The sequence below is a fragment of the Pelophylax lessonae genome, assembly GCF_965119305.1.
Source record: "Pelophylax lessonae genome assembly, chromosome: 3".
Classification (NCBI taxonomy): Eukaryota; Metazoa; Chordata; class Amphibia; order Anura; family Ranidae; genus Pelophylax; species Pelophylax lessonae.
In genome coordinates this window covers 203958393-203972880 of record NC_138770.1, presented here as the reverse complement: position 1 = coordinate 203972880, position 14488 = coordinate 203958393, and the positions used below count along the sequence as shown (strand labels likewise).

The following is a 14488-nucleotide window of genomic DNA, read 5'->3' as shown; positions in this document are numbered from 1 at the left end:
GCCGAATCTGGCCAAAAATTTAGGCAGCGGCTTTGCGGCCTACTAGTCAGAAACTATGTGAGCCGGCCCCTGTGAGGGTGGCTGAAGCTCTGCTGGGTCTCCCGTCCAAGTGGCTGGGCGCCCACAAAAATTTAGGCAGCGGCTTGCGGCCGAGTCAGGCGCCTCCGTTGGGTGGCGGCCCCAGTGCGTTTAGCCGAAGCCTCTACTTTTCCTTTGGGCATCTTCCTTTGGGCATCTGCCGGGATCTGTGCACTTGCAGCTGGGCCTCCACAAAAATTTGCTAAGCCATGTGGTCAGCATGTCGCCTCCCTTGGAAGGGGTGGCGCTGTAGGGGGTCTTCATTTTTTGATGACAGCCTTGCCATCATTGTGTGGGGCCATCAGGGTACCCTGTTGCGGGACCATCAGGGTACCCTGCCTGCGCGTCCATGTCACGGCGGGCGGCCCCCTTTAACAGGGCTATCTCCTATTATGGAGGGCTCGGAGAGCGACCCCCCCCCCCCCCCTCTTGTTTTTTTTTTTTTGCGGAGTCCAGTAGGTGGTCCATTCGTGGGTCCCCTTTGCGGGATCGCAGTTGGTCTCCCCTGATATGTTTTTTAGGCGAGCTTAGTATATAGCAACCCTACTGGGTCTACGTCCATGCACCCGGATGCTCAGATTGTGAGGATGATTCCTCTGCTCCTCTAGCTGTGCATGTAAACGTGCTGGTGGATGCACTGTTTGTCAGTGCATGACACTTTAAAAATGGAGGTTGCTGCTAATGCTGTGCCGGTTCCCTTTAGCATCCACAGGCCCTCCAAAGCGGCGAGGGTGTTCCTTTTTCCGCTTACTTTGACAACTTTGTCGCAAAACAGTGGGGTTGTCCAAAATGCAGTGATTCCTAAGCGCTCTTTTCTTGCGGCATCCTTATGAGGATTAACTGTGTGTTAAAGGTGGACGGTCCCACCTGTAGTTGAGTCATCGGGTTCCAGGTTAAATAAAGCTACCTTCATTCCGGTTGAGGAGCCCCCGGCCTTTAAATATCCTACTGATAGGAAGGCGGAGGCTCTGGCCTGCCATATGTGTTTGGCACTTAGGCCGGTATTTACTATTACCCTGGTGTCGCAAGCTCTGACCGAGTGGGCTAAACTTTTTCGCCGAGACCTGGATTGGAAACCGTTTCCCCCTGTTTTTGTGGCGCTGGCGGATCGACTCCTGTGCAGGATCAAAGCAGAAGGGATTACGTCCAGACTGACCTTGCCGGTCTTAATACGCCGATCAGGTATGGCTGGTCGCTGATGCTCCTTGGGGACTTCCTCTCAGGGAGGATCTTCTGTCCCAAGGACCGAGCTTCCATCTTGCTTTACCGTCGCTGGCTTTGACGGCTTGGCTGCTGAACACCAGTTGCTGATGGATAGAGGTTTGTCTGAGTCAGTGATTCCTACGCTGTTGAAAGCTTGGAAATCTACTTCTAAGAAGATCTACCACCGTACGTGGAAGACGTACATTGCTTGGTGTGAATATCTTGGGGTTCATCCTCGCTCCTTCTCGGTGGATCCGATATGAACCTTCCTTCAACTGGGGATTGAACAGAAATAGGCCTTGAGTACCATCATGGGCCAGGTATCGGCTTTGGCAGTCTTTTTCCAATGACCTTTTGGCCATACACTCCCTGGTGGCGTACCTTTTCTTCAGGGTGTCGGACATTTGGTTCCTTCAGTGCGGCCTCCTTTGCTGTCCTGGGATCTTAATGTGGTGCTTAAGCTCTATAGAAGCCTCCCTTTGAAAATATTCAGGAGGTTTCCCTGCTTGCGCTGTCCCTGAAGGTGGCCTTTTTTGGTGGCTATCACCTCTGCGCGCAGGATGTTGGCACTGGCTGCACTATCCTGTCCACTTTATTGGTGCTTCACAAGGATAAGGTGGTGCTTCTCCCCGGTCAGTGATTTTTTTCCTAATGTGGTCTCTCACTGTCATTTGAATGAATACATTGTGTTGCCTTCCCTGTGTCCCTGGCAAAACATCCAAAGGAAATTGCCTTGCATGCCTTGGATGTGGTCTGGACAGCTAGGGTGTACCTGGCAGCTACGGAGACTTTTTAGGAAGTCAGACTCTATTTCTGCTCACAGACGGACTTCACAAAAGGTTGTCCACTTCTTATGCAACCATTTCCAGATGAATCGGACAGACAGTGGTTCAGGCCTATTGATTGCATCAAGGGGTCAGGTTCTTCCTTTCCCTGTCAAGGGTGCTTAGTGTCTCCTGGGCTTCGGTCAACAAGCATCTGTTATGCAGGCTTGCAAGGTGGCCACCTGGTTGTCTATAAACATTTTTGTAAAAGCGTGGGCATGGGGGTTGTGGACCCCAAATTCCTTTAAGGAGGTTGGGAGGCACTATGTCCAACCTTGTGTGGCTTTCTTATGTTTAAGTCACCCTGCATCTGTTATGGATGGAGGGTGGTGAACACTGACACTATGGTTTGGACTACTACAAATGGGACAGTCATATTCAAGAATAATGTCTCCCTTGTAATATGAAGTTTTTTGTTCCCATTTGTCATGAGCTCTCTGAACAGGAAGTCAACTCCTAATATGGTCATTACAGGAAGTTCTGAGGAGATGGGCTGTCGAAGGTGGCTCCCCATTCACCTTTTGTCAGGTGTGCTAATGACCTCACCTGTTGTCTGCTAAGGGAGGTATTGACACTCAGAGTAATGTGTATTGAGGGCTCGTTAGTGAACCATTGTTCTGTGTCTGACTATAGTTTACATTGATTGCCCCCTGGGGCTTCTGTCTCCTTGCATTGGTCAAAGCTATCTGACCAATCCCTGTTGACCCATTTTCAAGTTCTCATTTGCATAGCAGCCCTCCTGGTCAAGCTATCTGACCAATCACTACTGACTCATTTTCGAGCCCTCATTTGCATGTCTGGAGAGGACCTTATGGGGGACTGCAGGTGCTGTGAAATTGACCAATGGGAAAGCGGTTGTTGGGGGAAGGATGTTCCAATTTCTGTATAAAAGTGTGCTGTGTTCTTCCAATAAAAGTTGTTGTTCCTGTTTTACCCTCAACTCGGAGCTTTGTCTCCTTCTTGGGGGGATTCACTGTATGCTGTTGGAGACTGATTGCTAGAAATGTAAGCTGATGTATGCTTTTCCTGTTCGTCTGCTAGCAGCCATTCGTGAGGTTCCAGGTTGGAGTGCTATTTTTGTATCCAGTTCGGGAGTTTGGTGTCCTGCAAGTAGCTGTGCCTGTCTCTCAGAAAGGGGCATATCGCCTAAACGGATTTTAACCCCTTGTCTGCTGAAACGGTCCGTTACAGCGTGCACAAAGTGGATATGTTGGCATCTGCGGATGCTTCTTTTGGCCGCAAGGTTTTTCTGGCTGCTGTTTAGAGGACCTGGTCCTCTGAGGGTAATTTTATTTTTTTCAGATGAGCTCCAGTTTATGGTTGAGCTCCATGTTACCTGATTGGCTATGGTAAGCCTTGGGAGTTTTTTTTTTTTTTTTTTTCTGCTTTTTTCCCACCCCTTATGTTTAACACTGCTTTGGGACGTCCCAATGGTAATGGAAGAATCAGGAGCTGTGTCTGTCAATGAACGAAAGAGAAAATGGGATTTTTGACTTGCTGTAAAATCCATTTCTCTTTCGTTCATTGACACACAGCTCCCACCCCTCTATGTAGTTGGCTTTCTTCTGACACTGCTTGTAACAAAACTGAGTGCCTATAGCTGAGAGTGGGTGTATACCCCCTGGGACTGCCCATAAGCGTAGTCAAGCTTTTTCCTGCATAGTGTCCTACTCCTGTAGGGGACAATATAACCCAATGGTTAAGAAGAACCAGGAGCGGTGTCCGTCAATGAACATCAGAGATGGTTTTTAGGGTAAGTCAAAAATCCCATTCAAACGATGTGGCATCCTTTTTGTTCCAACACATTACCCAGTCCATACCCAGTCCAAATCAGTATAGATATCCAGCATGAGATTTTTCCCTATTGAGATCTGATGTATTTTCAAAGTGTTCCTTTAATTTTTTTTTTTTCAGCAGTGTACTTTATTCCAACTATTTCTTGCAGAATAACCTAATTTCTAGGATCTAGTTAAAAAACAAAGCTAGTGGGTTAATTTCCAAGCAGTGAAAACAAATCCAGATATCCTGATATTAAGCTTCCTTGCACAGCAAGAAATATAGAATCCTTTTAAGCAAGTGATGAACTGTGTACATCCCACCCATCCCCCTTTTTAGTATTATTTTGGAGTATTCTTGTTCCGTGTGACCAGATGTTGCAGCCTCAAGGCCCATACATCTGGTACACATTACATAACCCTGATCATCTCATTCACATTTAGAGTTTCCAGCTTCAGCTGGTGTCTGACACTTACAACACTTGTTTGCCTAGTTAGCAGTGCTCAGGGTGGTATCTCGATCTATCCTGGTCTAATCTCTAGGGTTCCTGTACAGGCAGTGCTAGGTGAGGATAGAGCAGTGTGAACTTGCATTTTTGTAGCTGTACGAGAGCTTTATGGTGTCCTCCCATGGCTAAATTACTTGATACAAAAGCATTTTCAAGGAAACTTGTACTGCGAGAAATGTCCGCACAGATTGTGAACATCCCCTGCAAATGCTGGTTGGTGCAATGCTGAGCAAGTGGATTTGGTACTTTAAGTCGCTGACCTAAATAGAATAGGTGTTCTGACTTTGGTGTATATTCCTTTTTTTATTGTGTACATAATCTCAAAATTGTATAGACTTTGAAGCTCTCTAAACATGAATTTGCTTGACCTTTTTATGGATCTCCTTCTACATCATGTGCTGTTATGTCCGATTCCTGTTATTTTGTTTAGACAACACTCTTCTTTAGAGTTTGAAAAACCGCAACCGATCAATGTCTAGTACAGGGGTGTCCAGCCTCGACCCAAGGTGGCTATGAATACAGCCCAACACAAAATCGTAAACTTGCCTAAAAACTTGTTTTGTTTTCTTTTTAGGCAACTTTTTGTAAAAATGCATTTACACTTAGTGAACATGTGGCTGAAAAAAAATTGACAGGGTCTCTTTCCTGGACTTTTATGTGTTTAATTTTCCCAATAGGAAAAAACTCCCACTCTTCGCAATCATGCCTTATTCATGTCATCAGTTTTCGGTAGCACCTATATTTTTGAGCAAGTATCTTCAAGATGGAAGCACACGAAGGGCAAAATTAGAACCAAAATATCTGATGAGTACCTTGAATTCATTGAGCGTTTTCACTACATCCATGGAGCCAGATATTGATCTGTTAGTGTATCAAAAAAAGTGTCAAATATTAGCACTAGTTTATGTTGCCTCTTTTACGTTTAATACAAAATATTACAAAAAAATCAAGTTTTGTTACTCGGGTACGTTAGCTATATCCGTGTTGGCTTATAATCTGCCTGACGTTTTCTGCTCATCAGTTATCCTAATTGTTAATGTATTTTATGTGCCACCCAAGACAATTCCTCTTCTTCCAATGCGGCCCAGGAAGGTCAAAAGGTTGGACAACCCTGGTCTAGTACATCTAGATAGCATTTCTGATTAGGTGACAAATATTTTAAAACTTTCTCTTGCATTTTTTTTCTTCCTGACAATTTTTCATTGGATCTGCAGTTCCTCTGAGCATGAATTGCAAGTTGGTTTAAGTAACAGTTAATAATCCAGATAAGGATGCTAGGGCTTATCAGAGCTGAATACATTTTAACATGAAGTTGGTGTAGCGCGAAGCAGTGTTCTCGAACACCTGCTTTCCTTTCTAGTAATCCTGTAGAAGAATACTGCCAGCTGTTAACCTTAAGTCTTTATGGGCCTGAAAAGCACAAGCTTTATTGTTTTATAATAGCCATTTTACCTAAAATTAGTATTTTTATGGTCTTTAGAAATACAGTATGAGTCGTGATGTAATGCCACACACATCTGTCCACAAAATGGAAAAACAAATTGATATTTAGTTAGATTAAATATTAGCCCGATCTTAATCAACCCATCTTTCAGATGTATGTTGGGGGTCAGCCTGTTGGCTCATGTCAATGACTGAGGCATGCCACCTTTGATTGTTGAACATGTCTGAGAGACACTAAACTACTGATCTTCTGGATCCCTACAGTTCAGTACAGAGTCCCCTAAAATGATTGGGCCAGGGCTAAGGTTCAATGACTTTGTCCTGTAGTGTACAATTAAGAAAACTGCACTTTACAGTTTTAAAGGATTAGTATTTAGGCACATTGGGTTATGCTGCTACCTTTAGGAAATTGGACACTAGCAAACTAGAGCTGTAAGGACCGTCTAGAACAGGAATATGCAAACAGTAGCCCTCCAGCTGTTGCTAAACTACAAGTCCCATCATGCCTCTGGGTGTCATGCTTGTGGCTGTCAGTCTTGCTATGCCTCATGTAGTTCTGTAACAGCTGGAGGGTCACAGTTTGCATATGCCTGGTCTAGAATAAAACCTTCCAAAAATAGGTAATGGTTAAAGTGCACCCCTATACTCAGCCTAATCTATCTAACCCTGTACAGAAAATGGAAATCATTACGATACTTGCCTATTCTGAAGCAACTCCGGGATCCAAATGATCAGGTTTTTTCCCTTGTTGTCTTGCGCCATCTGTGTCCCATTTGGAGAGATTTTTTTTTCTTCACTTCCTCTTTTCATGTCCTGTATGCACAACAGGAAGTGAGGCAAAATCTCTTCAAAGTAAGAGAAATCCCCTCCTATTTGTCCCTAGAAAAAGTGTACCCATTGAAAGACTTGCCCCTATAGTCCTGTTTTGGTGACAACTCTATTTTTAGATTTTCCCATTAATTTCCATCTCCATAACCGTAGTTAACAGAACAGATAGAAAGAGAAAAAAATTCCCTAACGGACCCATATGGCAATAAAATTCCAATCCTCAATGTATCCACAAAAAAAAAAGTTATTTGGCTTTCGATACACTTTTAACATATTTATATTGAGCTATGTTTTTTGTCTCTCAGCAAACCAGCATCGCTCCACTCCAAAGGCAAGCGACATCGCTGTGGTTATGTATACAAGTGGGTCTACAGGCATTCCCAAAGGAGTGATGATCTCTCACAGCAATATCATTGCTGGCATAACCGGCATGGCACAGAGGATAACAAACCTGGGGTATGACCAATTACAGCTCAGCAAGTACAATACTGATATATTGCAGTGTTTTGTCAAGTGAATGTTATGTTCATAATCCAGCCTACCAGGTACTCTATAAAGTAAACTTATTGTTTTTTTTTACTCTCCAGATTTGCTGTTTTTAATATGTAAAAAGCTTTGTGTGGATACATATGCAAGGAAACCAGTATTCTGTAGTGAGTGAGCACTGTAATGCTGGCCATACACTATATGAAAAATCATTCAAACTCCTCTTAGAAAAATAGGAACACTCGGCCATGAGAGCAAACGATCGTGCAATCATGTAATAACCAAATTTTGATTGATAAATCATTCAATGGACATCCCTTTACTTTTCGTTCATTTTGTCATCTATGCCAAGGTGCAAACAGTTCGGGCGAGAAACACATTAACCTTTCAATTTATCGTTCGTTCGGCAGAATTTTCCAAACTGTTCCTTCGATTTTTCAGCTCTGAAAAGTTAAAACCGATTTTTTATTTGTTCCCATTAACTGGACGAAAAACAAACGAACCGAAAAATTGTTCGAAAATCTGTCATTTGGTCTGCTAATGTATGACCAGCATTAGTCATTCTAGAAAATTAGAATGATGTTGCTATGCAGTGGGAAAGTATCCTTCCCCACCCCCAAGTCACGATTTATTCTATTACGATGTTTACTGGAAAATGTCAACATTTTTTTTTTTTTAAGATTACACCTTCTGTAAGGTTTTATTTCTGGCCTAAATCCTAGAAATCCCCAAAATTCTGTTCTAGCTACAGCAGTTACGACAGGAAGTGAGGCAATTCACTACTGTAGTCAGGACACAAAGATACAGATTCGTATATTTTATTGTTTTTTATTTTAGTGCAAAAGTGAAAAAAAAAAAGAGAGCCACGGAGTTGGCCAAGGGTACAATTACAGGCTAGGGACTTCTTTTTAGGTTTTTATTGCTGTCTGTGACCCAGCTGGAGGTTTCCACTTTCTGGATCAATGACCGTGGTGGAATAGGAAGAGCAGAGAAATCTCCCCAGTGGTGTTGCAGACAACCCTAACAATCTGATAGAGAAGCGATTATAAGCCTATTGCCATTCTTATCGAAAGTAAAGTAAAATTTTCTGGCCGGAGTCCCCCTTAAGGAAATTTTGGATGTATTTATTCATACGGTTAGGTCCATATATATGTGGACACAGGCACAATTTTCATTCTTTTGGCTCTGTATGCCACCAGAATAAAATTAAAATGAAACAATCCAAAGGAATTTGAAGTGCAGACTTTCAGCTTTAATTCAAGGGGTTGAACATAAATATCAAGTACAAATTTTAGGAACTGCAGCAATTTTTATACACACAAGCGCACCCCCCCCCCCCCCCCACACACCTTATTTTCAGGGGTTTCGATGTAATTGGACAAATTAATATAATATAATCCATGTTCATTTTTAATATTGTGTTGAGAATCCTTTGCTGGCAACGACAGTTTGAAGTCTGGAACCCATGGACATTACCAAAGACTGGGTTTCCACCTTTCTGATGCTTTGCCAGGCTCTAACTGCAGCTGTCTTCAGTTGTTCTTTGTGGGTCTTTCTGCTTTTAGTTTTGCCTTCAGCAAGTGAAATGCATGCTCAATTGGGATGAGATCAGGTGATTGTAGAATATTCCACTTCTTTTCCTTTGCTGGGTTGCTTTTGCAGTGTGTTTTGGATCATTGTCCATCTGTACTGTGAAGTGCCGTCCAATCAACTTTGTTGCATTTGGCTGGATCTGGGCTGACAATATATCTCTAAACACTGCAGAATTCATCCAGCTGCTTCTGTCTTCTGTTACATCATCAATAAACACCAATGACCCAGTGCCACTGAAAGCCATGCATGCCAATGCCATCACACTGCCTCCACCAGGTTTTACAGATGACACTGTGTGCTTTGGATCATGAGCTGTTCCAAGCCTTCTCCGCCTTTTTTTTTTTTTTTTCTTCCCATAATTCTGATATATATTAATCTTAGTTTAATCTATTCAAAGAATGCTTTTCTAGAACTGGTCTGGCTTTTTTCAGCTGTTTTTTTTTTTTTTTTTTTGACAAAGTCTAATCTGGCTTTTCTATTCTTAAGGCTTATGAATGATATGCACCTTGTGGTGAACCCTCTGTATTTGCTCTTATGAAGTCTTCTCTTGATTGTAGACTTTGACAATGATACGCCCACCTCCTGAAGTGTCCTTCACTTGTCTGGATGTTGTGAATGGGTTTTTCTTCACCAAAATAGAGGATCCTGCGATCATCCACCACTGTTATCTTCTGTGGACGCCCAGGCCATTTTATGTTGCTGAGCTCACCAGTGCATTCTTCTTTTCTCAAAATGTACCAAACTATTTATTGATTTGGCTAACAATGGCCTGTTTCACTTGCATGGACAGCTCCTTTGAACGCATGATGTAGGTTCACAGCAATAGATTCCAAATGCAAATATCACACTTGGAATCCACTCCAGAGCTTTTACCTGCTTAATCGATGAAGAAATAACGAAGGAGTAGCCCACACCTGGCCATGAAACAGCTTTTGTTTCAGTTGTCCAATTACTTTTGGTCCCTTGAAAAAGGGGGTGGCTATTCGTAAATGCTGTAATTCCTAAACCCTTCCTCCGATTTGGATGTACATACCCTCCGATTAAACCTGAGAGAGTGCACTTTCAGCCCAAATCCGTTATATAACTATAGCTTTAATAGGTTTAGGTAAATACCTGAAAAAGACACAAATCTGTTTGTAAATTGGAATTGAAAACATCAGTTATTTTTTATGTGGTGGCAGGTTTATAACTTTAACGCCCCCCTGTAAAATGTACTAGTTTACACCTTTTGTTAGGATAGAATATGTGTGATTTTCAGCACTGCAGATAATGTTGCGTGGGACAATTTTATTTTTGGGAGATAATCTTCTGGGAGATAGTCTTCACAATGCTGTGGAGAACACCAACGTCACAAGTGCTCAGGGACCTCAAAATTGTGGCAGAGGCTTTTTCAGGGACTTTAAGAAATTCCCTTTTCCAAACCATTCTCCTTCCTTTTGTAAAGTGTGTTTTTTTTTTTTTTTTTTTTTTCTTCTTATTGGGATAGTACAAGTTCATCTTGTGGCAAGGTTACATATTTCAATGTAGCAATAAACCTGTTTTCCCATATTTACAGAGAGCGAGACACATACATTGGATACTTACCTTTAGCACATGTCTTGGAGTTGAGTGCCGAGTTAGTGTGCCTGTCCCGTGGATGCGGAGTGGGCTATTCCTCGCCACAGACACTCTCGGATCAGGTAAGTTGCATTGTTACTTCAAAAGACATTTAACAGAACATTCAGATACCCCTTTCTGAAAGGTTAACTCCACCATCACCCCATATTTACATAACCTGGTTGCAAGCAGACCTGCACCCCCTAATCCACCACCACCTTTCTGACGGTGTCCCCAGCTGGATGAGAAGCCTGTGCATTGCTTCATTATTCACTGGTTGAGATTGCAATTCTTTGCAGGCACATTTGCAAAAAAAATAATAAATATAGATTTTTATTTTTTTTGCAAAAGGTGGAATTCGCTTTTAAGGGTTTCCAGTTAGCTGTGTTGGCATTGATCATTAATGAAGCTTGAAAAAAAAAAAAAAATTTTTGCCTTGATCTGCAATACATTTTAATTCAAAAACCGTCAAATTGTTGGAGGATATTGCTCGTTAAACCTTCTAAATGTCTTAGTGGTTTCTCAAGTAACTTGATGTCACACATATATTTAAAGTATAAGTATTGCCAAAGTTGCTCACAGGTCTTACGGGGAGTGTGGGTACCCTTTTGCCCCACACCTCTAACGGTGAAATCCCCCCACGCTAAACTGGTCCTTCCTTCACTTCGGGGGTCCCTTCGTGCCTTGGGGGCGCGGGAAAGAGGATACTTCTTCAAGGCCTCAGGTGGTCGCAGGAAGCCATGGTCCGGGAAGCTCATGACCGGTCAAGCCGGTTCCGCTGCCCAGTCCTCCTCCGTCTGAGGGACACCCTCACCCTTTTAGAGGGTGGGGGGCCATCTGCGTTACTTTTCGGGAACCCTGGTTGTCCTTAATTCAGGACAGGTGAGTTCACGAACTGCTTCATTCAGGCTGTGAGCTTCGTTTCGTTCTCGCCCCGCAAACAGGTTTCCTTCCTTCAAATCTCAATCTGTTTCCCGATCGATTACATGATCTCATGGGGGGCGGTGTGAGCGCTTCTCGCCCCAGGAGTCATTGTGCCATTCCCTCAGCGGGACTGGTTTCATGGGTTATATTCCAACCTGTTCACGGTTCCCAGGTGAGAGGGAAAAGTCCGTCAGTTTCTGGACCTCAAGTGTCTGAACCGCTTCCTGCGGGTGCAGAGGTTCCGAATGGCATCCATCTGGTTGGTGGGGGGCATCGTTGAGTCCAGGGGGCTTCTGTCTTGTCTCCATCGACTAAAAGGGTGCGTGTCTGCACATCCCTATCTATGGAGGTCCTCAGCGGTATCTCCGCTTCGCAGTGGCAGAGGAGCATTTTCTATTTGTGGCATTACCCTTTGGTCTTGCTTCAGCTCCCAGGGTAATCGCCAAGGTTTTGGCTCGGGTGCTGGCTTTGCTGCGCGTGAAGGGGATTACGGTCTTCGGTTTTCTGGACGACCCCCTGTTGTGGGCGGGCTCGTGTGCCGCTCTTGTCAAGGGATCTACAGGTCACGTTTCAGGTGCTCTAGGAGTTCGGGTGGACCATCAACTTTCTGGTGTCGGCACTGACCCTGTCAGTTTGTCTCGGTTGCCCGGGGCTGGTCCTGGACTCCGCTTACGCAAGGTTTTTTCTCCCAGGGTAGGAAAATTTCCGACCCTGTGGGGCGGCGGGATTGGGTCCTTCAGGGACAACTATCTCTCCTCTCTACGGGCCTGCGTGCGGCCCCTGAGTCTGCTGGTTTCGGCCTTCAAAGCTGTACTGTTTGCTAATTTCCTAACGAGATCTCTGTCAGCAGAGGTTCTTACCTGGTGGGACAGAATCCTCAGTCATTGGACAAGAGGATATCTTCGAACCCCCTCACAAGGGTGGACTTTTCGGGTGGCTTCGGTCACCCCCTCTGGCGCAAGGCAAATCTTTTCTGCCTATGCTGGGGATAGTGATTACCACAGATGCCAGCCTGTCGGACTGGGGGGGAGTTCTGGGCACGCTTTGTGCCTAGGGGACGTGGTCGGCGGAGGGATTCTCCTTGCCGATTATCATCTTGGAGCTCCGAGCAATCAAATTTCTTCTTGTTCCCTTGGATGACTCGGATCAGAGTCGCCCGGTTTGTGTTTCACTTGGACAACGCCACGGCAGAGGCTTATGTCATTCGCCAAAGGGGGCACCTAGGGTGCCCAGGCGGTGGCTGAGGTCCTGTCTTGGGCCGAGTTACGCTTTCCAGCGTTTCGGCTGTTCATGTTCCGGGAATGGTGCACTGGCAGACGGAACTGTCTTCGTCGCCAGTCCGTGCACCAGGGGGAATGGTCCCTGCGTCCGGGGGTGTTTCGCTTCCTGTGTGCCCAGTTGGGGTCTCCAGACATGGTTTTGTTCCCGTCCCCTCTCAACATTGATATGGGAAGGTTCGTGGCCAGAAACCGCGGTCCTCTGGCAGTCGCCACGGACGCGTTGATGGGGCCCTGGTATCAGTATCGGCCTTCCATCCGATTCGACTGCTGTCCAGGTTCCTCCGCCGGTGGTGTCGGAACGAGTTCAAGTATCTCTGGTGGCCCCAGACTGGCCTTATCGGTCTTGGTACGCAGACCTTGGACAGATGGTTGTCGAGTCACCCTGGCAGCTTCCGCTGTGAGACGTTCTACTGTCTCCGGGGCCGATATTCAGTCCTGTTGTACAGTCTCTGGCCTTGACAGCAAGGCTGTTAAAAGCCACATTTTCAAGAGGATAGGGTCTCTCAGATGCTGTTGTTCCTGCCTTACTGAAGGCTCCGACAGCTAAGCTAACTCCAGGAAGATTTGCCATCGTACCTGGAGGGCGTATATTGCCTGGTTCCTTCATCCACGCTCCTTTTCGGTATCAAGGGTTTTGGCCTTCCTGCAGGAAGGTGTAGATCAGCACTTGGCGCTGGGCACGGTTGTGGGTCAGTTGTCGGCCTTTTACCGGTTTTCTTCCAGCGTCCCTTGGCAACGAATTCCTTGATTCGCACCTTTACTCAAGGGGTGCATCGTCCTTTGCAGTTTCTTCCAGCTCTGATCGGACGGACTTTGGTTTTGGGCTTCTTCACTATAGCCTCCGGTGCCCCCCTTTTTCCTGTGAGTGCACGTTCTACTAGAGCCGTGATTGACTCTTGGTCTTTCCGCCATCAGGCTCCCTGAGGTGTGCATAGTGGCGACGTGGTCGTCTCTGCGCACTTGCACAAAATTCTACGATTTGATGTACTGGCATCCTAGGATGCTTCCTTTGGCCGCTGAGTTTTGTGTGCGGCAGTTGTTTTGCAGAGATGTTTGTTTCTGTCTCTTCTTGGGGTGTATTTGTCCAGGGTTGGCTCCTGTTTTTACTCTGGCCTGGTTGCACGTTGCCCTTTTTGGTTGCGTCTTCCCACACCTGCACTGCTTTGGGACATCCCACTTATGAAGGCTAACTGAACGGGCGGCGACTGTCAGAGAACGTAAGAGAAAATTTAATTTTTGTAAGAACTTAGCGTAAAATTATTTTCTGAGTCCTCTGATGGTCGCTGCCCCACACCTCTTCTTTTTGGGGTTGATGGTCTTCATGTACTGCTTGCTACAAAACTGAAGAGCAGCTCCTAGTGGCTGATGGGTAATAGCTGAGTAACAGCCCCCCAGAGGGGTGTTATGTGTAAAAGCTTTTGTTAACCTTTTCCAGACTCCCGATCAATGTCGTGGAACTCTGAGCAATCAGACTGTGTCTGGGTCATTGGACTGATCGTCTTCAGGGTTGTCCAGTGCACACTCAATCAGACAATGCCACAGCCGTGGCTTATTTCAATCACCAAGGGGGCACAAGAAGTGTCCTGGCGGCTATGGGGGTAGCCGGCATTCTAAGGTGGGCAGAACGGGTACCGGGGGGCTCTATGTCCGCCAACCGTCAATCATTCGTTGCACAGGCAGAGTGGCAGTCTGCCTATGAAAACAATGCAGATTGTTTTGTCATTACAGAAGGCATGGATCCTGTGTTCATCCAAAGCAGGGACATGGATCCATGCCTCGCCTTGATAAAAGCACCTCCCATACAGTCCACAAACACAGTTAACCCTTTGATTGCTCCTGATGGCATCCCCTTTCCAGCACTGATCACTGTATTCGTGTCACTGGTTCCCAAAAAAGCATCAATGTCCGATTTGTCTGCTGCAATATTGCAGTCCCGCTATAAGTCACTG

The 14488-nt window shown here is 45.2% G+C and overlaps 1 protein-coding gene across 1 annotated transcript in view; it reads left to right on the top strand.

The window, feature by feature from the left end:
* Positions 1-14488, top strand: part of ACSL3 (acyl-CoA synthetase long chain family member 3) — a 177715-nt gene that overhangs the window by 102284 nt on the left and 60943 nt on the right. The window contains exons 6-7 of the mRNA XM_082249393.1: positions 6966-7116; positions 10295-10418. Coding sequence (XP_082105519.1) covers positions 6966-7116; positions 10295-10418 — 275 coding nt within the window. The remainder of the gene's footprint in view (positions 1-6965; positions 7117-10294; positions 10419-14488) is intronic.